The sequence below is a fragment of the Periophthalmus magnuspinnatus genome, chromosome 15 (assembly GCF_009829125.3).
Source record: "Periophthalmus magnuspinnatus isolate fPerMag1 chromosome 15, fPerMag1.2.pri, whole genome shotgun sequence".
Lineage (NCBI taxonomy): Eukaryota > Metazoa > Chordata > Actinopteri > Gobiiformes > Gobiidae > Periophthalmus > Periophthalmus magnuspinnatus.
The window spans coordinates 24,142,769-24,169,453 of record NC_047140.1 but is presented as its reverse complement, the minus strand read 5'-3'; the positions used below and the strand labels follow the sequence as shown (position 1 = coordinate 24,169,453).

The 26,685-nt window shown below is 37.9% G+C and overlaps 1 protein-coding gene across 3 annotated transcripts in view; it reads right to left on the bottom strand.

Annotated features, from left to right (window-relative positions):
- The window catches only part of mcu (mitochondrial calcium uniporter), a 69,346-nt gene that overhangs the window by 21,017 nt on the left and 21,644 nt on the right, over nucleotides 1–26,685 (bottom strand). The window contains exon 2 of one of the 3 annotated variants that reach the window (XM_033979693.2): nucleotides 13,917–14,024. The exons of 1 other annotated variant lie outside the window; for it this stretch is intronic. In XM_033979693.2, coding sequence (XP_033835584.1) covers nucleotides 13,917–14,024 — 108 coding nt within the window. The remainder of the gene's footprint in view (nucleotides 1–13,916; nucleotides 14,025–26,685) is intronic. One more of the 3 variants, XM_033979694.2, reaches the window with a different exon arrangement.

Below are 26,685 nucleotides of genomic sequence, written 5' to 3'. Positions count from 1 at the left end.
AGAACTGACACAATAACCCTAAAGCAGGATAACCCCAGTAAAACCTCCTATATATTGACCTGAAAAAGTAAAAAGCCAAATGAAACCTAGAATCTATAACTAGTTGTAAAAATTGCAACCCTTTATAGCTCAAATCTAGTCAAATGTCACAGAAAAGACAAAAAAATCCCCATTCGTACAAAAGATAAACATTAAAGATATCATGTATTACATCACAAGTGTTCGAGGTGAGGGAAGTCTGGAAGCCCCTGCTTAGACTGCTGCTCCCGCCACCCGTCTCAGATAAGAATGAGAAGAATTTCACTGTTGACTTACCAACAGTGAAATAGGATTAGCATTTGTCAATGATCTACAAAAACATCTCAAGATACGTATATAAAGAATTACATAACCATTGAGACACTAGTGCTGCTATGTCCATAAACGGTTAAATAACTACACAGAGAGAGCCTGTGGCCTTGGAGCATCTGAGGTGACAGTGAGGGTAATAAACTTCCAATGGGAACTACAGCCCTGTTATTTCTGGTGCAGGGCTTGGGAACTCTCCTTCCAAAGTCTTAGCCTGATCTCTCACAAGGGAAGCATCTTTTATCTGCCAAGTCTTAAGAACAACAAAAAAAGTCAATAAAGGCTCCAAAACTGTCTACCGCGAATAATCCTCGAAAGCTAAGCCCATCTGCTGCTCGATCCTTGAACAGAGAAAATGTGGGAGAGTTAAATCCACTGAGTAGTGCTTCTTGTTGGCGGTGTCAGCGTGTTTCACTGAGGCTCCATAAGGACATATGGCGTGCGGAGATGCCAAAGACAGAAGAGTGCTAATGAACGCCACTCACACACACTGGACCAGTCAGAGAGAAGAGATGCAGGCAGGTGGGGCTCAGTGATTCACAATGTTTACTGTATTTGCTCTACTTATGTGGACTTGTTTACGCATCAATGTACTTTACTCACAGCACTTAGTTTCAGTATGCAATTACCAAAGTTTTGTCATTTGAAAGAAACAAACCTCTTTCAGTTAAACCTAAAGATTAGAAAGAAAAGTTGTATCTTTATTGCAATGATTCACAATAATGTTTACTGCATCTACTATACTTGTGTGTCCTTGTTTACGCATCAATGTCTTTTACTCACAGCAGTTAGTTTCAGTTTGCAATCTCCAAAGTTTTACCATTTTATACTGAGACATAAACATTTTTCTGTTCAACTTAAAGAGGAAAGAGAAAAGCTATATCTTTATCTCAGTGATTCACAGCGCTTACTGTATCTGTTCTCCTTGTGTGAAATTGTTTAGGGCTCAATGTATTTTACTCACAGTAGTTTGTTTCAGTATGCAATCCACAAAGTTTTGCCATTTTAAAGAAAAAAACATCTTTGAGTTAAACTTGTAGAGGAGAGAAAAAAAGCTCTCTTTATTTCAGCGATTCACAATAATATTTACTAGATCTGCTCTACTTGCGCTACCTGCTCTACTTAGAAATAAACACCTTTCTGTTAAACCTAAAGAAGAGAGAGAAAAGCTATCTCTTTATCTCCAATGGTTCACTACAGATCCCATTATCTGCTCAATGACAGATGCAGAGCTAAAGTAGGAGTCTATACACTAAAATGTCACCTTCACCTAGAAAATGCAACTCAGCAAGGGTGTCTCCTGCAACATGTCACACATGCGTTGAATCCATAATTCACAGCATTTTCATGTGAAAGTGCAAAACGATCTTCAGAAACTTCATACTGACTGCTAATTGCTGTTGAAGAAGCTAGTGAGCTAATTAGCAAAGTTCAAAATGCTATCATTAAGTCAGTATTTCTGGCTGGCGTCTCAGTGTGGTGCTTACCTGAAAAAAAAAAAAAAAAAAAAACTAACAAAAAAACAAGGGATTTTTCATCACTTCCTAGCATCAGATTAATCCAATAAAATTCATATCACAGCTTTTCCTGAACTATGGCCATTTCTATAGAATAACACATGATATTGAAACCCATTGGCATTACTAAATAAATTCTTTTCCACAGTGAAATCCTTGGTCCACTAAAGTAACGAACTGTACATCAATAAAAGGAGGTGATACATGGCACCGGGAAAAGCTCTAAAAATGATTAGGGATCTCACCTAAAAAACAGAAGTAGACATCATTATAAGTGAAAAGCAGATTAAACTGTCCAGTCATTCCTAAAACCCCAGCTAATCCACCATATGCTGTCTCATTTCTGAAAGATGATCTCTTATAATTCTATGAGTTTCAAGACAGGATAGAATGTTTTTACCTTCTCAAAAACATACTTGAAGTTGTGTTTTGTTTCATTCACACTTGTTTGAGTAATCCTTTATTATTAGTCTGTCTACATCTCCAAAGATCAAAATGCTCCGTTCCACCTTGTGATGTCATCTAGTGGTAGTTTTCAAGTTAGCGGCTACCTTTTGCCATTAGTACAGTAGAGACTTGCAATTCCAGGACTGAAATCATCCAAATGAATCTAGTGAAACTGTACGGGGTTAAAAAAGACACTGAAACACAGTGATTACTACATGACATCACAAGGTGGAACATAGTTTTAACAGTTTAAGAGAAGAACTCTGCCTTTTAAGCACCTCACAAACGAAAAGAACAAACCAAAAGTAAATGTTACTCCATTTGAATTATAGCTGCACTTCAAACTACTATAGACTTTTGCAACCCATTTTACCAGTGAATTTTCCAAAGCCCACATTTTTGTCCAGCTTTTAGTTTCTCTCGGGTCCTATTTGCCCGATGTTAATAACAACAACTTTACTGCAGGCTATTCACAACAAGCATCAAATATTCACAAGTCCAGTGGCTGTGGGGCTGCGGGTGGTGCAGGAGAAATGCAGTTGTCTGTCGATCTGACCACCGGGGAACATGGAGGGCGAGCAGTCAAATTAGCTGCCAGTTTTAGCCTTTGGAGATGTGAAGGGTCCTGGGCTGGTCTTGCACTCTGCTGTCAGCATGTGATGTGGCCGTTTCCCATGAGTTCTTTGGGGCAGAGTGAAATGAAATACAACTCAGATTTCAAAGAAGATGGATTAATGAAGAACTAGATTGTATTAATGCAAGAATTTTTCAGTCAATACATAGGCTGTCACTGTAATAGTGAAATATAATATGATAAATATGATCATTTATTGTACAGGCTTTTTTTTAAATGTAAATTTTGAATTTAGGGCTGCAGTCCTGACTAAAGACATGTGCTGCTGATCGATTAGTTGACCAAAAAGGGGGCGTGGCAAAAGCTCTCAAAACTATTATGCATCTCTATGTATCTGAACCAAACTGCACTCACAAAACTACACCTGCACGGGAGTTCATGCAAAAACAACTATTTAAGCAGAAAAAAGTACTAGGAAACAATGTGTTTATATAAAGACAGATTAAACTTGGGAATCATGAGTTTAATTTGCCTTTTTACTTACAAATGGCAAAAAATACCAAATCTTCATCCAACTCACTAACTCTCTAACCTCTCTTTTTTAATGTCATTGCATGTAAATCCATATGATTTAAATAAAATGGTTAATCAACAAATACAAATAGGTCGACTAAAACTCCATCGACCAATTGGTGTTGTTTACAATGTTTATTTTTCTTCAAAAAATAAAAAGATCCCTGTAGTAGTAGTAGTCGATAGTAATGCGTAGCATTAAAAGAACACATGTTTCCACTTGCAGTTAGCCACTTGGTGAAGTTTCTTTCTGGTTAGAGAACAGTACATTTGGTGGTAGAATTAACAGAAGTAGTTGCAGTAGCAGCAGCAGTATTAGTAGTAGTAGTAGTAGTGGTAGTAGATTCATTTTTAAGTTATCTAGTCATGCTGAAGAATTCAAAACATTTTAAAACACTATCATTTTGCCCTTAGCTGCTCTTCTCATCTTTTTCCTCTCATCTCTTCAAATAAGACCATGACCTCATATTACTTCAATGCCTCACTATCTGTCCTTTTTGCTCCCATTCACAACAATCTAATCCTTATCACCACAATGCCACTCAATGAACCCTCCTCTAACTCTTTATAATACAATTTGATTCCCCCATTTCCTCTAGGGCTTTCTCAACCACACACTCTACTATTGTTTGCCAGATCAATTCCTTCAGTCTCAGAGGGCCCCAAATCGCAATGCGCTCAGTTAAGGGCGTCTAACTCTTACCCTTGTCACGTCATCTGTCACAGGCTCTACAGGGGGGCAAAAGAGTGCATTGCAACCTCAGTTAATAATGCTTGCACCCTCATTTCAGGCGCCTAAAACGATGCCACTTAATAGCGTATTATGTTTGCACCCCTTTGAAACGCAAATGCACCCTCAGTGAGTTTCTTCTGGACCAGGGCCTGGCCTGTCATAACAGCTGCACTGCTTGTTATAACTGATCATGCTTCGAGGGATTTGGGAAGCTCTGAGCAAAATAAACAGATTTTTGTTCACTTCTTAGTGGTAAGCATTTGCATACTCTGTGAGGATTAGGGGAAAAAAATGTGTTTTATAGTCTCACTTCGGGGATTGTCAAACTTGTGACAAATACCTGTCACAAGAAATCCCTTCATGTCAAAAAATAGTGAAGTCTGAATGAAAAACCCAAGAAGAAAATACAGAGAGGATTGAATAAAATGGCACATTGTTAACTGGACATGGAGTTATAAGATGGTAATTGCTTTATCATTGTGTTTGGCAGAGTTTGCATGTTTGCCTGTCTGGATTTCCTCCAGGTTTTTCCCATCAACCACAAAACATGCACAACAGGCAAAGCGCTCTTAAGGTAGCCCTGACCAAGCCAAGCTCAAGATGTGCAGATGGGTCCACAGGAAGTCCACATGAACGTATACAATCGCCTTAGCCTTAAATTTCACTATAACATTTTATGAAACCTAAAATAGAAGCTGATCAATTTTGTTAGCACAGTTATAACTATATACATGTATTTAAAGTTGGATGTTTTTTGTGTCCTTCGAAATGAAGTAAAAGAGAAACTGGATGTCCTCGGCAGATAAGTTTATTTACAAAACTGGACATAGAGATAGTTGAAAACGCAAAGATGGTGAGAGTGAGGCAGCGTTGGTCCAAACTGGCTGGTAAGGATGAAAGCTGCAATAGATAAAGGTTGTATTTATGTAACAATAGGGGACTTTCTCAAGGTTTTCCACTAAGAAACATTGACTCATTAAACAATTTCCCAAAACTCCATTTACCCTCAGAGGGCATTTTATGGTCAAATGTGCAAAATCAATATGTATTTAGGGTTTACGAAAAGCACCACTAAAATGTCTTCTTTACAAAATGCTTCTCTGGTGCATTTTGCTGTAAACTTCTGACATAAAATACAGATTCAATTGCACTAATATGCTTTCCTCTGGCTAAAATGTTGTCAGATAATTTACCATCCTCCAACTTAACTAATTAGTTCTTCCCCATCCGCTGACTGATGAGATCTAAGTGTGCCCGGGGGAAGATTTGTAGCAGAACAGAGGGTATAGGGGGACGAAAAGGCAGCTTGGTCCCCTTATGCAATCATAATGACAAAGCAAAGTAAATTGGGGAGCAGTATAATCAATGAAAGTTTATGATCAATAAGATTGTTTGAAAGATTTGTAAGGACATTTCCTCAAATAAAATGGGCTTCTTTTTAAATTATTCATATTGATTTTGGAATAAATCCCCAAAATGCATTGCAAAAATAAACAGCAGAAATATGTACTAAAATTTATAACAAAGTCCAAAGTGCTGAGACTGAGCCTTACAAAAATGTTTTACAAACTTCTACTACATATTCACAGGAAATGTCATCAGTGTGATTATACACAGTGATGTCACCGTTACCCCACAGCAGCCTTAACACCACAAAGAGCATATTTGTGGCAAAATTTTGAAACATCCTGCTTGACTGACTTGGCAGCTCTGGTAAATAGCTTTTAGCGACAACATGATTAGCAATCAACTTTACTACTGCCAGGCTTGATTTTGGAAAAACAAAGTGAAAGTAAACAAAAAGTTAAAGATAAAATGGTTATTTCTAAATATTACAGATTTTTTGTTTTGATTTAAAAGTATAATAATTGAATAGCAATTGCTTCACAAGGATTCACAAAATGATTTGTCCAAATGAAACCCGTTCAAACTGCGATGCAATCCCCAATCAATAAAAGCCAAGATTTACTTGGTCTGCTTTGAGCTCAAATGTATCTAGCCACTATTAAACACAATAGAGGAGGAGTGTCAAACTCATTTTCACTGAGGGCCACATCAGCAAAATCATTGTCCTCAAAGGGACAGATGTAACTGGAAGGCAGCATGCATATATCTATCTATCTATATATCTATATCTATATCTATATCTATATCTATATCTATATCTATATCTATATCTATATCTATCTATATATATATATATATATATATATATATATATATATATATATATATATATTTTTTTTTTTTTTTTTTTTTTTTTTTTTTTAAACTTGTTAAATGACTTTATTACGTTATTACTTATTCAAGGTACAAATATTGCATTTGAATTTACATAGATGTAAAAAAAATGTCTGTGTAACTGCATATCTCCTGATAAAGTGACATTTTTGAAAGTCTGTATCAGGTCAGAGCACACCTGCTCACAGACTTTCTGCACAGCTTCAAGAAAGACTCAGCCACAATGAAGCTAGTTTCACAGCCGCATGGTTTTTGGTTGTGGCTTTTGTGAACATATTCTGCTGTGATCACAGTTTGCCTTTCAATTCTTAGACAATTTGTTATTTTTCTTGAAGGTTAACGCATACTTAGCTCCGTGTTTGGTCTCAAAATGCTGACATAGATTGGTCTTTTTGACAATAGACGCCGCTTCATAACACAAAAAACTTAATTTTTCTCCTTGAAGCACAAAGCACATATATTCACCTTCCCACCTTTTTTGAAACTGGCTTCCATCTGCATCAATTTTCCTCTTCCTAGACATTTTGGGATCATTATTTGTAAACATTACTTAATTCCACTTGTTAGGAAAATCTCATTAGTTTATGGTTAATGCATGTATTAAAGCAGCATACCTTTGGCTCACAGGCCTTGAGTTTGACACATGTGCAATAGAGGTACTTTAGCTGTGTACTGTTCAGCAGCTCCTTCCCTTGATATTTTCTGAAGCATCTTTTTCCTTTGTAAGTAAAATTCCAGCTCTCCCTTCACTCCCTTCACTCCAATAGATTCAAGCAATCAAACTAAGCCACTGAGTTCATCGTCTCTGATTCACTTTTATAGCCTTTTACACCAGAGAGGCAGAATAGAGAGATCTTCGATACAGCCGCCAGAGTTATTTTGCACAATTCCACAAAGAACCAGGCTAAAAGGTCATTCGCTACTACTGCCTCAACTTTACAGTGTAATGAGCATCTATCTGTGTTGCTGTGACAATGTAAAGAGCCGACCTACTTTTAGGTGCGCCCCACGAGCAGCAGCAGAGTTTCAGCTCAAACCGACTACTTGTTTGGTCCAGTCAATGTCAGTCACCATCTTTCTATACAGATCAAAAGCAGACCACTAGGGCTGCACAACGCACCTCTTTGAAGTAAATAAATAAAATAATAATAATTGTGTTTTTATTGTGATTGCAATTAGACTTGCAATTTATGTTTTAAAAGTAAGCTTCTCTTCAACAACTCCAGGAGAATTGCAATATAAGACTGAAAAATGCAAACTAACAAACTAATTCTACAACAATCCTATGAATTTCAGAACATGTTTGTATAACTTTACTATATAGAAATAAAAAGATTTTTCTATAAAATGACAGAATATTTTGCTCTTTGCAGAGGACATTCTATCACCTAAATAACTGCAGCTCATAGACCCAGTAATAGTCCTTCAAATAAACAAATCACTCTTGACAAGACACACAATTAATGACTGAAATGTAATGTAATAGTTACTCCCCTGGACTGCATTTTGTTGCACTGTTCCAACCATTTCCAGATACATTTCAAAATCAGCCAGTGCTGTATAGTATTTTGCCAACATTGTTTCTGCCTATTCTTAATATTTTGTCATTAGTTTTGACCCAGATATAATTTGATTTTGTCCATTAAATCCTTTGAAACTATTTTGATAACCTTAATAAATAGATTTCATAAGAAAAGACTTTTATCAGACTGTCAGCCAGCATAAGTGAATGTAGATCGAGGAAAGAGGAATGTTATTGCAGAATAAAAATGGCTGTCACTGTGCAGGAAAGAGTGAAGTGTCTGTGGGGAAGTGTGCCTGTATTTTAAAGCCCGGGACAAAAATAGCAGTAAATATCTCTAGACAACAAGCACTGTCTGAAGCTCTGAGTTTTAGCAGTAGATGCTAGACCAAAGACACATGGACCCGAAGCAACAAAAGGACAGGAAGTGGAGACACGTGCACCTTGCAGCAGGGGACAGGCTAGTATTGAAAAGCAATCATAACTGCAGCTTGAGTGTTATGGGGCAATTTGACAGATATTGGCCAGTGTAAAAAGACAGCACACAATATGACAATTTTCGATGCTCTGAAATAGTTGCCCAGTCATCGTAATTTGGCTCTTAATGAAATCCCCACTATCACATATTTTCAGCAGCTAAAACAAAATATATCCCACCTCATACTATGCCAAGGTGAAGACAAGCCAATGCCAGTGGTTAAAATGTTGCACCTGATTTATGAACCTTCATTAAAACAATGCTAGCTTCAAAAAGGATATGAAAACATGTCCAAGAAGTTCAATATTTAAAGGTAGTAACTTTTCTGGTGAGTGGTGCATCACCTGCTTGTCTAAATGGATGTCAATACTTTACCTGGAAAGCTCCATAATATGGCATAAAACTCATCTTTCTTACATTTCTTAATTCTATTGATAGACTTATATCCATCTTCCTGTAAGCAGGGTAATCGCTCCAAAGATTGGACCTGTAACTTGGGCTGCTGTTGTCACCTGCCTGTCTCCATGGAGATGGATTACTACTGCCATGACACACTGGTTCATTAAACTTAATCTATCTCTATGAAATGAAAATCAGCAGGTGGTGGACCTTCTACCAGAAAAGTTACACAGTGCATCTGTGAATAGGACGAACTCCCATATCCACACCCATGCCTTTTGTAGAAAACATCTATTGGTTTTAGAAATTGGAAACTCTCCAAGTCCTTGACGCAGAGACACAGGTGGTATATTTTGGCTGTCTCTGCCAAATATTGGACAATGCTAGATCACTTTAGCTCACTGACCAAGGAAGAACAGAGAGAAGGGAACAGGGAGATGCAATAAACAGAGACAGACCACACGGCGTTGCATGTTTAATGACCAATGTCGTCTCTGCCTTGAGGAAACACATTAGGAGCAGAGACACGGTGAAGCAGGGAATATGTTCAAAGCAGCTTGTTGACTGAGACAACTTGCACTTTATCTTTATTAGCAAGACTTCTGACGCGCCCCTGTTACTGAATAGAATATCCATGTTTATTATAAAATACATGGTGCAGGTACATACTTTGTAACTTTGATTGATGAGCTACTGCAGAATAGGCTTGCTCACAGCATTACACGTTTATAAAGCTGAAAATGTATGATCTGCAAGAATGTAAATACACACTGAATCACAACCATCACAATACTACACACACTATATCCGTCTTTTGAACAACTTACTTTCATAATTTATTTTCATTTTCTGTACCCACGGGCTAATTTGCAGGCCGCATCCTCAGTTAAGCTTATAAACAGTATAAGCACAAAATAAAGATAATTTTAAAACATCATTATTAACATATTTTTAACCTGCTTGTGCATTTTTCAATATATAGAGTCTGGGACTGTATATAGACCTCACACTTTAGTGTAAGAAATGTATTTGCCAATAGTGACCAAGGAGCTACTTAGGTAGTGTGGTCAGAGTTTTTAATGTTTGATTGAGTTTTATACTAATTTTACTATTGTACCAGTTTTGGAGCTTGCAAGCATCATGAACACTTTTTATATTTATTGCCGTTAGGCATAATGACCCAAAGCATTTTGTATTTCATGTTTTTGTATTACCATGCAGTTATTGAGGAAAAAACTAAATTTTTTTATTGACTTTTTTGCTTGTGACAGAGACATTGCAGCAACAACTTCCCAAAATCTGCTCACACATCTTGCAGAAGTGGAGCCACAGATGGGTCGAGAGCTCTATGCATGAATGGTGCCGCAAAGTGTGTGTATCTGTGTGTGTTTGTGTGTGTATATTGTGTGCCCATGACCCAGGGGGCCTCACGGGACTCTGCAGCTAAACTGACGGATGCCAAGAAGCTACAACAGAGACCCGAGCCTTTACCGCAGCGATGCAGGAGGAGAAGCAATGGGAGAATCTCAATGAAGCGGCGCTGAAGATGAAACAGGTGTAGCCTAAAAACAGTGGGGAGTAGCTGTTTGAGCTTATGTTAGCAAGGTTAACAAGTTCTAGCACCCTGTGGAAGTTTGTCTGCGCTGTCACTGTTTCGCTGATGTATCATTCTCTCAGTGCTACCCAGAGCAATGTGCAACAGACGGCAGGTAAAGCAAATACTTCCTGGCATATGGGACTGTAGACTGGGAGCTGTCAAGACAGGTTGAAAAAAATATATTGCTAATTTCTGTCAATAACAAACGTGATTTATTAGTAAGAAGCTGCTGTAAAATTTAATCAGTGTGGTGTTTAATTCATAAAGGTAATAACACTATGTAAATTTGATTGAATATCCCACAGTATGGCATTAAACACATCCATCTCCATGCATACAAGCTGGTGATGCCATTTACTTCATGTATTTAGACCTCAAGCTGCTTTCATAGTAGTTAATATGCAAGTTTTGACATGTGGATTTAAATATCAGCATACAATTTATACTAAGCACTTTGAGATTTGTGTGTGAGATTTTGTGGATGTTTTATTCCAGATGCCCTACCCAAATCAACTTACAAAAATACAACTCAAAATCCTTCATATTGTTATCTACAGCCCCACTTAAAGAATATTGACTACATTTCCATTTTATCATAGGGCGGTGTAAGTATGACCCACTGATATTTTAACTTCCCAGCAGAGGTAATGTATATATTCCCCTGTTTCTCTTCTACTAGTACCCACCCTCCCCCCACCCATACTCCACACACAGACACACACACACACTCCACTCCCTAGAACCGTCCTGCTGCAGTCAAATGTAAACAGTCCAAGGGAAGCCACCCGAGGATCATTTTTCACTGTATAACCACCCCCACCCGCGCTATGTAAACCCCAGGCCTGCGTTTGCCTCTCCATTTCACATAGTCCACTGACAAATGCATGAGAAAGACAAACAAAGCAACACAAATAACGCATACAATAGAAAGTCACAAAACAAAGAGATGAGCTAACAGCCTCCATCAAAGCTTGAGACGTTGGCTTTAGTTTAGACCTTTACGAGCACTCAAAAAACTTCCAATCATGTTTTGTCATAAAATTTTCATCATTGTATTTTGGGGTGAACTTCCTGTTGAAAGAGATGCATACTTAACCTTGAACTAGTGGTTTCCTAAAATAATAGTGTTCAGTGGACAGATGAGGCTATGGTTTACGCCGTTACAAATGCAGAAGCAAAGCAGTGGCCTTGATTGTAACATAATACAAAGAACAACAGGCTCTATATTACAATGGAAGTGACTTGTGACTGTTCTTTTTTACATAATATACAACACACTAGAGAGACAACTCAGGAAAATTGGACATAAAGAGTTGTTTTGGTGCGCTTACTACATTTTCATACAAATTATATGGAGTTTAGGCAAATGTACTTTAGCCGTAAATACTCCAACTGAGACACAGAAATTTAATGACTGAGTAGAAGTCTCAAATGTGATACTTTCTTACTTTGATGGAGTAGACTCTGTAGACCCATTGATTCATTAGAAACTGTGGACTGGTGAAAATGCATGTTTAATGGCACATCATATGAAAAAGCATCAATATCATTGTAAATCACTCAATAATGTAAGCACATGGCCCTGATCCATCAAGTGTAAACAAGGAGTGAAATAAATCTTCTGTTATACCACAACAGAGGCAAAGGCATTGATTAATATTATACTGAATACAAAATCTATAAACCATATACAAGACACTGTATCATAGTTACTGGAGACTTGAGCATGATACTGTCAGCAATAAGACTCGCGAATAACTTTCATGCCATAGTGTTTGTGTACACACAGATTTCTGCATTACAGACAGTGCTCTGCTGTAGTTAAACCTGACAAGACAGGATGATAAGTTTGCTTTGACAGCCAGTCAAAGAAAATGCTCTACATTTATTCCACATGTCTTTTTTGTTCACATGCTGTAGTGGTTTATAAAAAAAGAACCTTCAACTCCGCTAAATGTAAAAGTAGTGCAAGTCAGGCATACAATATATGACGATTCAAACTGAAATCTACAATCTTTAAGGATCTACCGATACCCGATATCAACCAATACCAAAGCAGAGACTGAAAATAGCACGTATTTCCTTAAAACACCAAATAACATAACATATGACAGAACTGTTTTACATTTGTTACACAACTGCCCTTCAAGTAGTTAAAGGACAGCCCTTTATAATACAATTTAAAACATTATGAGACATTTGGGGCCAATAACATGCACACAAATCACATGCATGAGCTAACAAACATAATTACTGGACCACAAAGGTAGATGACCTCTGGGAACACACCACTAGAGTTGCAGTTTTAAAGATGCTCCAACCTAAAACCATACAGTAGCCAATTCTCTTCAAATCATTAACTATATAAGGTCACTATTATACCTTCTAGTTGCTCAGTATTTCCTTTTCAAAAACAGGTGCAACAAGATATTGTAGATAAGTAAGTTAATGTTTATAGTGACAACTGTCCAATAAAACAGCTACTCAAATTGCACGTGTCAAAATCATACATTGTAAACTTTGGCTTGAGGTTACAAAACTATCACAAAATCTCCAATTGTAACAGATAAGTCGTGTCCATTATATTTACATCATATAACATCTCACCACAGTATTGAGTCAAGAGATGCAGAGATTACCAGACACTTTATATTGACTGCCAGGATCCATTTGGGCCATATTGACTGATGCGCAACTGAAACTCTGAAATCTTGGCATGTTTGATGTAATAACCATTTCCTGATTGACCTTTGAAATGACTTTTAAAAACTGCAGTGGGGCCAGTGGTTTGGAGAGTGCTGACGGTGTTGCTGTGGCTGTCGATACAGTGAGAAGCAAGAGACTTTTCGGTCAATGAGGCAAACACAAAGCTGACCTAATAAATATGGATCTGGTCCTGTGCCGAAAGATAATAGATCAGTGCTTCTCAAAGTGTGGGCCAGGATCCCAAAGTCTTCTGGAGTCCAGCACAGCTACAATCATTAGAAATTTTGTTACTTTGAAGCTTATGTTGAAAGTTTAGACCTAGTTTAGAGTTAAGATGTTCTGAACCGGGATCAAATCAATGACTTAAGTTCTTAATAAGGCCGCAAGACAGATCGTAATCAAAATCACAATTTGATTGATTACGGTTACGGTAGTCTTCACTAAGTCTTTGCCCTTTGAACAATATTCAACTTTCTAAATTTTAATTCAAACTGAACATCACTTGCAAACTTTGTGAGATAATTGCATATTTTTCATTCAAAAGTACGCACAGTGAAACCAAAAAAAAAAAAAAAAAGTATAATTGACCAATCCTCCAAGTAAGTAGTTCTGCCCAAACTTTGCTCAAGATCTGTTGATTTGATTTACTGTTTATTTTAGTTCATTCAAATTGTAGTATTTTTATTCTGAGTTGGTCCTTGACTTCAAAGGATTGAGCCTCACAGCAGCAGAGACAAACTCCTTCCTCTGCTCTGTGGACAGCAGGCTGGTGCTCACTCACCTGTGGAGGCAGGGCAGTGGGGGGCTGGCTGAACAGTGTGGAGTGGGACCGCAGACCATGTGCTCTCCTGATGCTCTGACGAGAGAGAGGGGCAGACAGTACCTCCTGCTGAAGCAAGCACACAAATACATACTGTTAACTTAGTGGGAACAAATTAAGAGGATAAGATAGTATTGCAAATGTACAGAATAAGAGCAAACACAATATAGATAAAGAATATATAGGCTGTGAAAGAAGTAAATGTCCCAAGCAAACTTATGAAATTAGATAGTGAACTAGTTTAAATTCCGCTCTAAGTTTAGTCCTGGGAAAAGCTCTAGCCAAGCTTTTGCTCAAATGTTAAATTAAATTAATCTTAATAACTTAATGAGATAACATGTTCAGTTGTGAGTCATGTGACCTATTTCTGGATGTTTTTGAATAATGATAAAAAAAAAATAAAAAAAAATTTGAAGTGTCTCCAGGCAGTCAGTAGTCATCCTTGTATTTCATCCAAATGTATTTTTACAATGTGAAGCAGTCAAACTACAATCCAGTGGCATGATAACCATAACACAAATGTTAATAAGACAGTCATCAGGCACCATCAGACCTCCATTGTGTCTGAAAAGTGGCTTAAAATAATGAGGCGTGAAACTGACGGTCATTTCTTAACACAGGGAGAGCCGTTTTCTATGTGCTACGATTGGAAAATAAGTGTTTGAGTGTGACAAAGGAGCAGCAAATGTTCAATGAGGTTATGAAGAGATGAAACCAGCCTGAAGCAGCATCAGACCAAAACGGAGGACAATTACCAAGTTGTGTACCAAGTTATGTGATTTAGATAAAAATAAATATCTTATGATTTTGGAGAAAAGTCATAAAATATTCTGCTTTGATGCTTTTGATGTTTTGAATTTTCATGTCAGTTTGATGTTGGTTCCCAAGCCGTAGTAAATTTAGAATACAATCACAATATTGTAGAGTTCTGGTGCAAGGAAACATGCTAAATTTCTTCTGGTTGCTTAGTTTCTGAATACCAGGGTTACCATAGGCCATAACCCACGCCAAAACAAGAGCAAAACACCAGCGGTCTCAACTCATTAGAGCCAGTCTCCAAAACAGACCGGTAATTGATGAATAATACCATCACATCATCTTGTCGGCATAGCAACCAAGTGTCACATACAAAGGCAAGTTACATTAACAACAACACAATACAGTTAGAACAACAAAAGGTTTCAACTCTGAACTAAACACAAAATATCAGATCATTACAATATTTTAAAAAGTTGGACATGTGCAATACTCATTTTATCTACCCAAGAACTTTGTGACTTTGTAAAATATGAATCGGTGCAATACTAATGAATCAAGTACTAAATGTATTGTGTCACTCTAAGACTTAATTAACAAGTTACTGTTAAAAGTTTTGTACTGCGGTCCTTGTTCCTATCCTTGTTTGCCAGGGTTATCTGTAAACAGTGTATGTTTTATTATCTACAGAAAAAATAACGGGTTTAATATTTCTTTCCATAATCATGCTTTGTTTTACAGAGTACATAGAAAAACAGGTGAGTTGGATAAAATGTGATAAGCCTTGACACTCTGAGTTTTATTCTTAGTAACAAATTCAAACAGCCCATTATGAAAGCAGCCTGTATTTGCGTGAATGTTTTAAACTGAGAGAATCTGGGTGTGTTTAAATAATTATCTCCAGCACTAGACTCTGAAGTAGCCTGATCAAACATGAAATAAATGAGCTACAAGATACGTAAACACGGTCATCCTGAGTTCACGTGAAAGGTAGTTTAGCGTTCATTTTCAAGGTGATGTTTCCGGTGGACTGAGGTGTGGGAAAAGGATTACTTTCACTATGCTCAGTGAAGCTTAGTGCATAAATTGGAATAAGATGTGTTGCTTGGTGTACATTTAGTCTCAACTTGGTTCAGACTTTATTTAAAAAGTCCTATATTATGCAAAATTAACTTGTGAGATTTTAATCCATTTTATAATGTTGTTACCTCCTCAAAAAACATACCTGGAGTTGTTTTGTTTCATTCACACATGTTTGAAGAACCCTTTATTATTAGTCTGTCTATATTTCCAAAGCTCAAAATGCTCTGTTCCACCTTGTGATGTCATGAAGCTGCAGTGTTCAAAATAACAGCTACCTTTTTTTACCTTTTGTTCAGTAGAGATTGGCAGTTCCAGAGTTGAAATTGTCCAAATGATTCTAGTGATGGTGTATGGAGTTTAAAAACAGTGATGACTTCCTGTATGACAGCCTAAACATGCAGGGTTTGCGTGTTAAACTTGTGTGAATAAAACAAAACACAACTTCAGGTAAGTTTGCGATGAGGAAACAACATTATAACATAGATCAGAAAAAGTGTAACATGGTCCCTTTAATTCAATTCAATTCAATTCATTTATTTTTGTAACGCCCAAAATCACAACAACAGTTGTCTCCTGGTATAGGTGCTGGTATTAATCTTGAGTATGTCTCTAGTAGTTAAGAAATATGTCTGTGTGGTCTGCTAAAGATAAGGAAGCACCAATCAAAATTATGGTTATGTGGGTCATAATTAAAATCACAAGTGTTCAGAACTTCTTGTACTGTGAAAAGTTAATTTATGAAGGAAGAATATACGTATTATTAATAAGTAATCCTTTGTGACTCATGTTTTAAAAGCCCCAAGACTGACCAGTGGCTTTGTTCCAAATTTGGCTTCCTTTTCAGCCTTTTTTTTTTTTTTTTTTTTTGCAGTTACCCATCATTACATCATTATATCATTACTTGTAACTGATAAGAGCAGTAATGACTATTCAAAATTTGATTCATTGCTCAACCCTTAGTAAAGACAGCATTTAGACCTGGTTTATCTTGGTTCAGTTCCCTTTCACCCGAGGTTTAGTCTGGGTTTAATCTATCCTATATATCCTAGATTAAAATCAGGTGAACTCAAGGTTCAACATTAAATTTAGTTTGCAGTTACTAGAGCAAATTAAACAGTGCTATTTCACGTATTTTCTGATGCAGAGTTGTACAGTTTAATTGATTAAGTCTATCTTCAAACAATACCCCTATCAAGTCCACCACACATGTTAAGACCACAGGTGGCCAAGAAGCCCGGCTGAGCATTGACCATATAACCTGCTCCACATACGCTGATCAATATTAATCATTGAGCCGGCCTGTAATAAGACATTTCAGCAATCCTCTAATGACAAAATCTCCAATATGTCTTTTCCCATTATCACATCACCGAACTCAGATGCCGGTTTGATACCAATTCTCCCAGCATGTATTACACACACAATTAGCTTTCATCTAACTAGCTTCCGACGTGTGTTAGACAGTCAAGGACACGGCTTATGTTATGCCCATTTGAACCAGTCTTATCACTTCAGAGTCGACTGGCACACTGGGAACACTTTCAGATCAGATGAAGGAACAAGATTAAAGTCACATTTTAATTGGTTGAGATTTTGGCTTCTTAGCATGTAAGACCCAGCAGATTCAAAAAGCAGCACCCATGGGGACCGAGTGCCTATAATCTTGATGGGTTCCACAATGGCTAGTTCATTTGTTGTTTTCTTGTAAGATTATTAAAGGATTGGGAGATATTTGAGGCAACCCATTTCCACCCATATTATACAATACAGTTTTTAAAAGCAGAGTGCGCTTTTAAGTGTACAAGTGTATTAGCAGAACATGGACGACCACCCTTCGAGTCACAGACAGGAGCATGCAACGAAGCTTAAGCAACAATATCACTCACAAGATGGTGTCCTCAGCTGATATGCAATGGACCTTAGCACTAAGATAGCACTTTGCAGAAGGATTAATGCTTGCTGCTTATCTACAACAAGTCAGGCAGGAAACCAAGGAGGGGCAGTTGAAGGTACTACACCAACTACACTATAAAAAGGATGTATAGGAACTGGCAGAGGAGCTTTACCAGTCAGCTAGTGCAGAGGAGGAATGGAATCTGTCCAGTTATTGACTATGCAATGTAAAATATATTTACTAAAGCTATAAGCCAATGCCAGGAAATCAGACAGAGTCATTTTTACAAAGGAAAAGTGAAATACCTCTGCTGTAATACCTCTATGCCCAGAAGTGTTTAAAGATGCAGCGGCCTTTGAGAGCATCTAACCTCAAGAGCAGGTGAATAGCCGTGCACTCACTAACAACAATATTCCACTTTCACATTGATTTACTGTATCACTTTTAAATATTATGGAAATATGCAGGCTAGAGCTGGATAATTTAAGACAGAGACAATGGAATTTAAATTATTAAAAGAATGAAATCCAAAAGACGTAATTATTCAGATGACAGAATGTCCTCTGCAAAGAATAAAATGTCCCGTCTTTTTAATAGAAAAATCTGTAATCTCAACAAACATGTTTTAAAATGTTTTTCTGGTGGACGGGCTGCTACCCGCTTGTATCCATGGAGATGTTATTTCTTTATCTGGAATATTCCACAGATCTAACGATATCACAGAAATAGCTTATCGTCACAGGGATGAGTTCACATTTCCACCACCAGGCAGCACATAATTCAATTTAAATCATCATATCAGCCCAGCCCTACACATAGACCATTCAGTCATTGGGCAAGTTATAGTGCTGTCTAATTTGAATGGATCCAAACTGTGTCAACCACTCTGCAGTACAGACTAGCAATCTCTATTCATTGGGTCAATAGATTTCAAAGTTCTAATTAAGCTCTTGAGAGTTACAATGACAAATCCTGCTGGGACACTTTCAGGGGAAGTAATTGCAGCTGACGAGTGTTAAAAAGTCACATTGAAAATCTGCATAAATTCCTGCAAATATTTGTCTGCTCCCCGATGAGTTGAATATTTTGCATGAGATTTTTGTTTGACTTTTTGAAGGCTATAACAAATCAAGCCCTCACCGCAATAATGAAATCCCTACAGGCTCAATAAACACTAGGCAATACTAGCTAAAACAACGCATTCCATTTGACTATATAGAGATAAGGACTTCCCATTACCGCAATTTACAACCATACTGTATGTCCTCGTACAGTGCAATCGTATTAGGCAGATAACAACATTTTTGCTTGATTTATCGTAGCTTCTGTAGCTTAGATGGCCGTGTTTAGTGCAGATCAGTGGTCTCATTTATAAAGGGTCCATACTTACACATATGTGACTTTCCATGTTAAGTTTGTGGTTTATGAAAAGACGATGTGAAAATGAGCAGCCCAGTTAAAGAGCCGAGAAGTGAGCAAGTTTGAGGAAGTTTGTTTTGTCCGTACGTACATTTTTGGTAAGAAGTATCTTGCAGTTTTTGAGACGTCTGGGCACTAAATTGTGAGGTAAAACAGCAGTTTATTGGCAGAGGCCTTCCAGATTGTTTCATCTTTTCATTTAGTTGTTTCCTTTTCTAAGTACATTTTGAGCACTGATATACCACCCTTAGTAAGATCGTGCCATGTCTATGTGCAGTGTGGTGTGTCCTTATACGCAACTGTCTGTATGTTATGTTTTCAAACCATTCTTAAGGCACGACAGATGTTTGAGCCTCATAAACATTAGAACAATTGCACTTGTTTTAGCTGCAGCTTGGATGTGTTTTCAGTACAATTGCTTTGACCTCTCCTTCATGCCCAAGGCCCACTGAGGTGAGTCTATTTCTGTTGATTGGATTGCCATAGAGGACAACAGCTGCTCTCACTAGATACCTAGTCTACAAACTAGCTAGCATCATCGTCTGCTTATTCTCTTGGTACAAAAGGTCCCTGCTGGCTATGCCCATGAGAGAATGCATAGCACAATGGCTAAAACTACACAAGCTGATTAACAACGTGCAAACAAAACAAAAATGCTATCACTTACAATGGATCTTAGAGAGCTGGTCACAGTAGAGTTTGGTATTACAAGGAGCTGTAAAAATTTAACATTTGAGAAAATACTGAGATACTATCATATATTATGATACTGTATTTTTGAGCTGTAGTATTTCGGTACATGTCACAAAACTATGTTGTGGCAGCACTAAAAATGTTTCGCCTATTAGAGAAAGGAAATACTCATTGTATGTAAAAATGTATTTTTTCTTAAGTGACATATTGTGCAACATATTGACTACTGAAATACTTTCCAATTGCCATATTGTGATATCATTGTGGCATTACTGTCATATTAGTGTTCCATGTATTTGTGAATCAAATCTTGAGGGGCCTAGTGATTTCCAGCCTTAGTTACAATACAATAGAACTGCATGGGTTTAGTGGTTCTCTCAGTTCTCTCAGTTGATTAAGAAACATCATGGGGTGAAGATGTCAAAGCTTCATACTCTGCACAACGTGAATCCGTGCTCAGTGGTAATGACAACTGGGAATTCCAGCAAGTAGTGAGAGCAGAGAGGTTACACTTGCCTCTCTGGAGAGTATAACCTGTTCTAGTCTAGGGTTTTCAGGTTCAACCTATAACTTTGACAACAATCATGCTGCTGTGAAGAAACAAAACACAAGAAAAATAAAAGATTATCTGATTACTTAGTAAGGTTGCATTCACACATTTGTCCTGGTTTACTCTTGGTTTAATCGCAGTTTAGTCTGGATGTAGACTTAAGCCTCATTTCCATATGGGGCAGTAAAAGGTGGTATGGAGTGTTTCCACTGTGTAAAGCGATCTGTACCGCCCTGTTTTAGGGTTCCCAAGTGGACCACTAGAAGTACTATCTTCCATGGGGGTCTGGGATAGTTAGGACCTGGGGCTGGCTCATGGAGGGCAGGGCTGGTCATTAAAGGACCAGCAGCACGCCAGTAGTAGCGCATGCCTGTAATACATAAATAGTGGATGGACATTTCTTGGATAAATGATCATCAATAACATGGCTAGGGATGTCACATGGCCAAGACGTCACATCCCACCATCTCGTACTGTGCGGCGTAAACCAATGATGCATTTGTGCGATCTCGGAAACTCTGAAGATCCAATCCCAGACTCGGAAAAACGTGAATGAACGCAACTCAGGTTGGAATTTCAACTCGGAAACTTGGGCAGAAGCGTAGGACTCCAAATTCACAAGTTTATGTCACCGTGACAAGAGTCCATTTGGAATTGGAGGACAGCGTGGTGACAAACTGAGGGATTTTGTTTTATATTACACTCGTGGTTCTACCTCACAAATTAAACACATGTAATTCAAAATTCAGCTTTATATTGTAATTAGTGAAGTACTCAGCCATACAACTTTGCGAAAACTTCCAATATAATTTGTTTATCTCCAATTTGCCAACAAGAAACATCATCCCATCACATTAGTCTCTGTCACAACAACTCCGGGGGCTTTTGCACATCTTTCCAATGAATCAGCAAAGAGAATCAAGTTATGCAAATGTTTTTTATCATTGTTGTTGCACATGCATTTCACCAACTGCTCTCATAAACACTCTCATTTTGAGAAGTCAGATGATTACACAGCCATCTCCAAGTTTCCGAGATCGCATGAATGCAGCACAAGCTCTTGAGCTGTTACGTGGCTCCAGTAACAGTGGCAGAAGTGTCCTTCTACAATGTGGCCTGTGTATCGCAGCTTTGCAGAAACATTTTCTATATTTGCTTGCGTCTCTGTAGTTGTCGTAGCATCTGGTGCTGGATGATAGAGGTGTCTTCTGTGGCTGTTGGTGCAGGTTCATGAACAGAAGCACGATGCCCATAAACTCCTCAACGCTGCTCACTGTTGTCCTGCTGTCGATCAGTGTTGATACTCTAACGCCTGTCTTTTACAGTTGTTGTTGTGGTGGCGCACTCCTACGTCACGCCATTGGGTGTGGTTTGCTAGACCTGTCACACCCAAAGTGGCCTGAGCAGATTGGAAATGTTCCCCTAACTGGCCCACACCAAGGTGACCCCAAGCGCACCGTGCCAGTGGAAAAGAGGCTTTAGGGTGGTCCTGGTTTAGTCCTAGTTTAGTCATTGTCTAGTCCCAGGTAAAGTATGTAAGTAAGAGTAAGTGAGAACACCTTAGGTTAGTTGGCCTGAGCTGTATAAAAGTACAGCTTTTTTGTTTTTGATAAAAATCCTGCCATAGAGTGTCAGAAAAATAAATAAATAAATACACACATAAATGGTGGATTCCTCAAAATAATAAAAATTGTCTTTCTTGAGATCATTATAAGCTATAGGGCTAATGCTGTTCCAAGTGCCTCTAGTTTGCAGTGTTTTTTTCTTTCTTTTTTCTCACTATGAATAAAACAAAACTGGCTGGAGATTCAAATGCTTGGTAGCAGCTGCTAATGACTGCAAAATAAAAATACCAGTATAAATAGACCACTTTGCACTTTCTTTAAACAAAAAAGTAGAAAGTGCAATTGAGGTCATTAGTATGCACTTTCTAACTCTTGCTCTCTTATCTCCTTGCATCCAAGTCAATACAGATAATTAGACAAAGCACAATGGTGTGTATCCTGACTTCCCTTATATCATCATGTGTGCCACCACCAGCATTGAGGATAGAAAGTGCTTCATTCTTGTCAGTGGGAGAAAATAAGTGACCACTGGCTGCCATGTATTGATTTGTTGATTGACTTATGGCGCGGTCTGTTATGAGCTCTCTGCTGCTGCTGTTCAGGGAGCAATCTCCACAGATCACACAAATGTCAGGTGTAAAGTCTACCAACCTCCCTGCATGCCGCACAGCCAGAAGTCCCAGTATTATCACATCTTTAACTAAGATCACAAATGGTAATTGAAATCTATATCACAATTTGATTGGTCGCAATTAGCAAATCGCAAAAAATGCAATTCTACAAACAACAAAATATTGCGTCAAATTATGTCTAAGACTGTAGTTTAGACCTCTACAAACATGTTCTGAAATGCATGAGATTCTACTATTAGTTAAACAGTTCAGATTTCAGCCTTTTCTCAAAGTTTAATGCTCCTGGAACAGGTATGAAATATGTACTTGTGTACTGAATAGAATCCTATATCAAAACATAAAACACAAATCTGATCGCAACTGCAGTGCTTGCTAGAAAAACTCCTTTTGATATTTCAGCCCTATCTCGAGCCACAGCACTGCTCTGTCAAGCTTCATATGACTCGAGTGTTACCTGATCCTATAGCTTAGGCATTCGACTGGTGAGTGATGTTACAAGAAGAAAGCCTTTTGTCTGGGCCACAATCCAGCATTTGTCACTTTGCACAGTCCGGTTTAATTTCACTGGCAGCATTGATTACAGGAAACGGATTGTAAGCAAGAATGTAGGGGATCCCTATATCTATAAAAGGACCAAATCTGCTAATGGTTAATCTGAGATGCCATATATGCCACATGGGAAATAGGTCATCTTCTCTGAGTGTGGCAAATAACATATTCCACTGGTTTTACTTTTCAGGAAGCCATGCACTCCACAAATATTAAATAAAAAATATGATGCATGATGAAATGCTAAAGTGATGTTAAGCCTCAATCAAAAAATTAACCACCAATTTACCCTGTTTACCCTGTTTAAGAACATGACTTCAAACTTTCCTCAATAACATTTGCCAAAGTAATAAGTACCAGTTAATTATCACAGATATCACAGTTAAAGTTTCAAGTTTCTGAGAGCCACTGAAAAAGGCACATTTATATAGGCCAAAAATAACAAACAAGCATGCATTATTGTTAATTTGTACTTCAATGGGACACAGTCTTCCACTGCTGAATAAAATGTAAAACCCGAAGACATAATTTAATTTGATCTTTATCTGGTCTTGATGTAGTGAGAGTCCAGAGGTGACTCAGGGGCAGAGCTTGAACCACCTAAGGGAGGAACTCTTGCATGACATGCTTTATTGATTTCTCTTTGTTATTTAGGCTGATGTCCTCATATGTGGACACTTTAATCATTTTCACAAAAAAATTGAATAATGATTTGCAAAAACGATTTATTAAGTGTTTGAACACAGCAACATTTGTCCTGAATGCAAAAACAAAATGAGAAACAATTGTGCCTCTTGGAACAATGTGTCTCATATGAGGTGCTGCTGACAGGAGCAGGAAGACATGTGCCTTTTAAAAATAAAAAAATAAAATAAAATATTCTGAACATTCTAAACTCTTTAAAATATTCTAAATTGAACATTTTTGCATTGTTGTTGTTCTTGTATGCTGTTCATCTTCTAAAAATCGTTGTGGCCTAGACAACCCAAAATGTGTTGTCCACATATGTGGACGCCAGGTCCTAGGAGGTTAAACAGCGTTGGTTATAGCAGTCACATAACAGATGAGTTCAGGCAGGTGTCGCGGAGCAGATTCTTGGATCCCTCGAGCTGACAGAGGCAGAGCCACTGTGAGGCAATAGTGTACAAATGAATGAGAATGTGATTTGTTCCCAGTTAAATGAGTTAAGCATCACAGCAGATGGTCTGGGTAATGCAGCAAGGATAAGCAAAGACACAGATGTATAGACCTCCTTCAAGCTCATATGCTCAGTCCAAAATAGTACATTACTTGATAGGAGCAGAGAGAGTGGATTTTGTAAAAAATAAATAAATAAAAAAAAAAAAAAAAAAAAAAAAAAAAAAAATATATATATATATATATATATATATATATATATATATATATATATATATATATATACACACACACACACACATTTTTTATAGGTATGTGATTTTCCAACCATGTTAGGTATCAGGCTTTATTCAGGGTTTGCCATCTATCAAATGTTATACGGTAGATCCACAGCGCCCTGATTTTGTCACAAAGTGTTACTTTTACAATATAATATATAGAGCAAAATTGAATTTGTCATTTACATGAACAAAGTCAAGCCCCCCAGCCCACCCAAAAAAGGGCCTGGTGGGGGTAAGCATTTCTTTTACCCAGTCTTAGAGATCAAATCAAAATATGCATGGATGCCTGGTAAACACAAACATCTGCTTCTATTTATCAAACTGATGCAAAATTCTCATCTGGTTTTGTCTTTGTTCTGTCTGTCTTGCCCATTCACCCATTTTCATTTCCCCAGTGGAGGCAAAAGCTGGATCATGCCCCTGGCAGCAAAAGAGGGAGAGAAGGAGGAGAAGTAAGATGAGTGGAGAGCACTGGGGAGGCTGCAGGCAATCACAACCACACATCACAGCCACAGAGAGAGAGAGAGAGAGAGGAGAGAGAGGGGAGGGAGAGAGAGAGAGAGGGGAGAGAGAGAGAGAGAGAAAGAGAGAGAGAGGAGAGAGAGGGGAGAGAGAGAGGAGAGATAGGGCGATAAGGGGGCGGACAGTTAAATGAAATTTCCAACACATTAGGCACAAACCCCAGTGCCTGCACTATAGTCAAGAGATGTATAGGGGAGTGACCACAGTTCAGTGGATATGTTTTTAAAGAATATATTATATATATAATAGCCCTATATGGTTTAGCCCTATTTTAGCCCTAGTCCTTGTTTGGATCAATTTAGTTCTTATTTAAACTTGACAATGAGCCAATGAGCACCTTTTCATAACAAACACTAGGCGTAAAGCATATCAGTACAGTACATATCAGTATACAACTTGTTGGTATGTTGTGGACAGCAGACTTAACAGGCTGTTGGTAATAGTGTGCCCAGGTACAGCCCTGAGGAACAGACTGGACTGAACGTGACTGTGACACAAGGTGACATTAGCAGGGCTCCATTGTCAAAGAGCTCGTCAAGGGCATGGAGGGAGAGGACTGTGCAGGTAAAGGATGGAGAAATTGCCTTGGCCGTGCTGCAGGGGCCGATATGGACCAGACTAAATAGAGAAAGGCATTTATCACATGGGAGGCTGCTGTAAAGAATGCCCTAACAGCTGAATTCAATGCATCTAAAACACCCACCACAAGTGAGTTGATAAGTATAAAGGCTTATTGGATGCAGAAGCCTCCAAGCACAGAATTCCCAGTTCCAAGTCTAAATCTTAAGACTGATGTAGCAATCTCATATAGACAATTAAGACAGAGGAGACCAAAACACTCGTGAGCACCCTGTTACCATACAGTACAATAAAAACAAAAATAAACACAAATTGCATAGGTCTGAAGAGGTTACGTTTAAGACACCATGACAAAGACTATTTAACTGCTATAAAATTAAAACTACTACTCTTTTCTGATTACTCCACAGGACAAGCTTTTATTGTCTCCACTTGGAGGAATCCATCCTGGACATCAAGGGGACTATGAACATAGAAAACATCAAACCTCACAATTTCTATTTTTCCTTTCACATAAACAACATAAAATAACAAAATAAACAGATATAGTAAAAACATGCAGACCAAACTCATCTTGATAAGGACAATTTTCTAATTTCTCCAAAATGTATTCTGCTGTTCTAACAGTGCAGGAAATATTAAAATCTGTTTGTAGCCCAAAAAGTACTATTTTTATTTTACTTTTATTTCAGTAATGGATGAGGCAAATTAATTTGACTATTTATTAACTTTTCAAACCTCCTGTAAATACATTTTGACTTTTGACAATGACCATTCAAAACTGTAGATTTTGTGGGATTTTGGAAAACACTAAAATGTACTAATTGTTCTATACAAACTCTTTAGTAATGCACACCTATTCAGGGTGATGAGGTTTCAGTTACGCACTAAATGAGTTGGACAACACCGATTCTTAAGTGCAGCAGAGATGAATGAGCAGCCGGAGAACTGCCTTCATTCATAATGGAACAAACAACAAAGCAGCCCCATCCCAGGTGTGCAGGCCTCTATAAATGCAGAGTAAAGAAGGTATAAGCAGTGGAATCTATGGGACAAAATGGAGGCTCTGC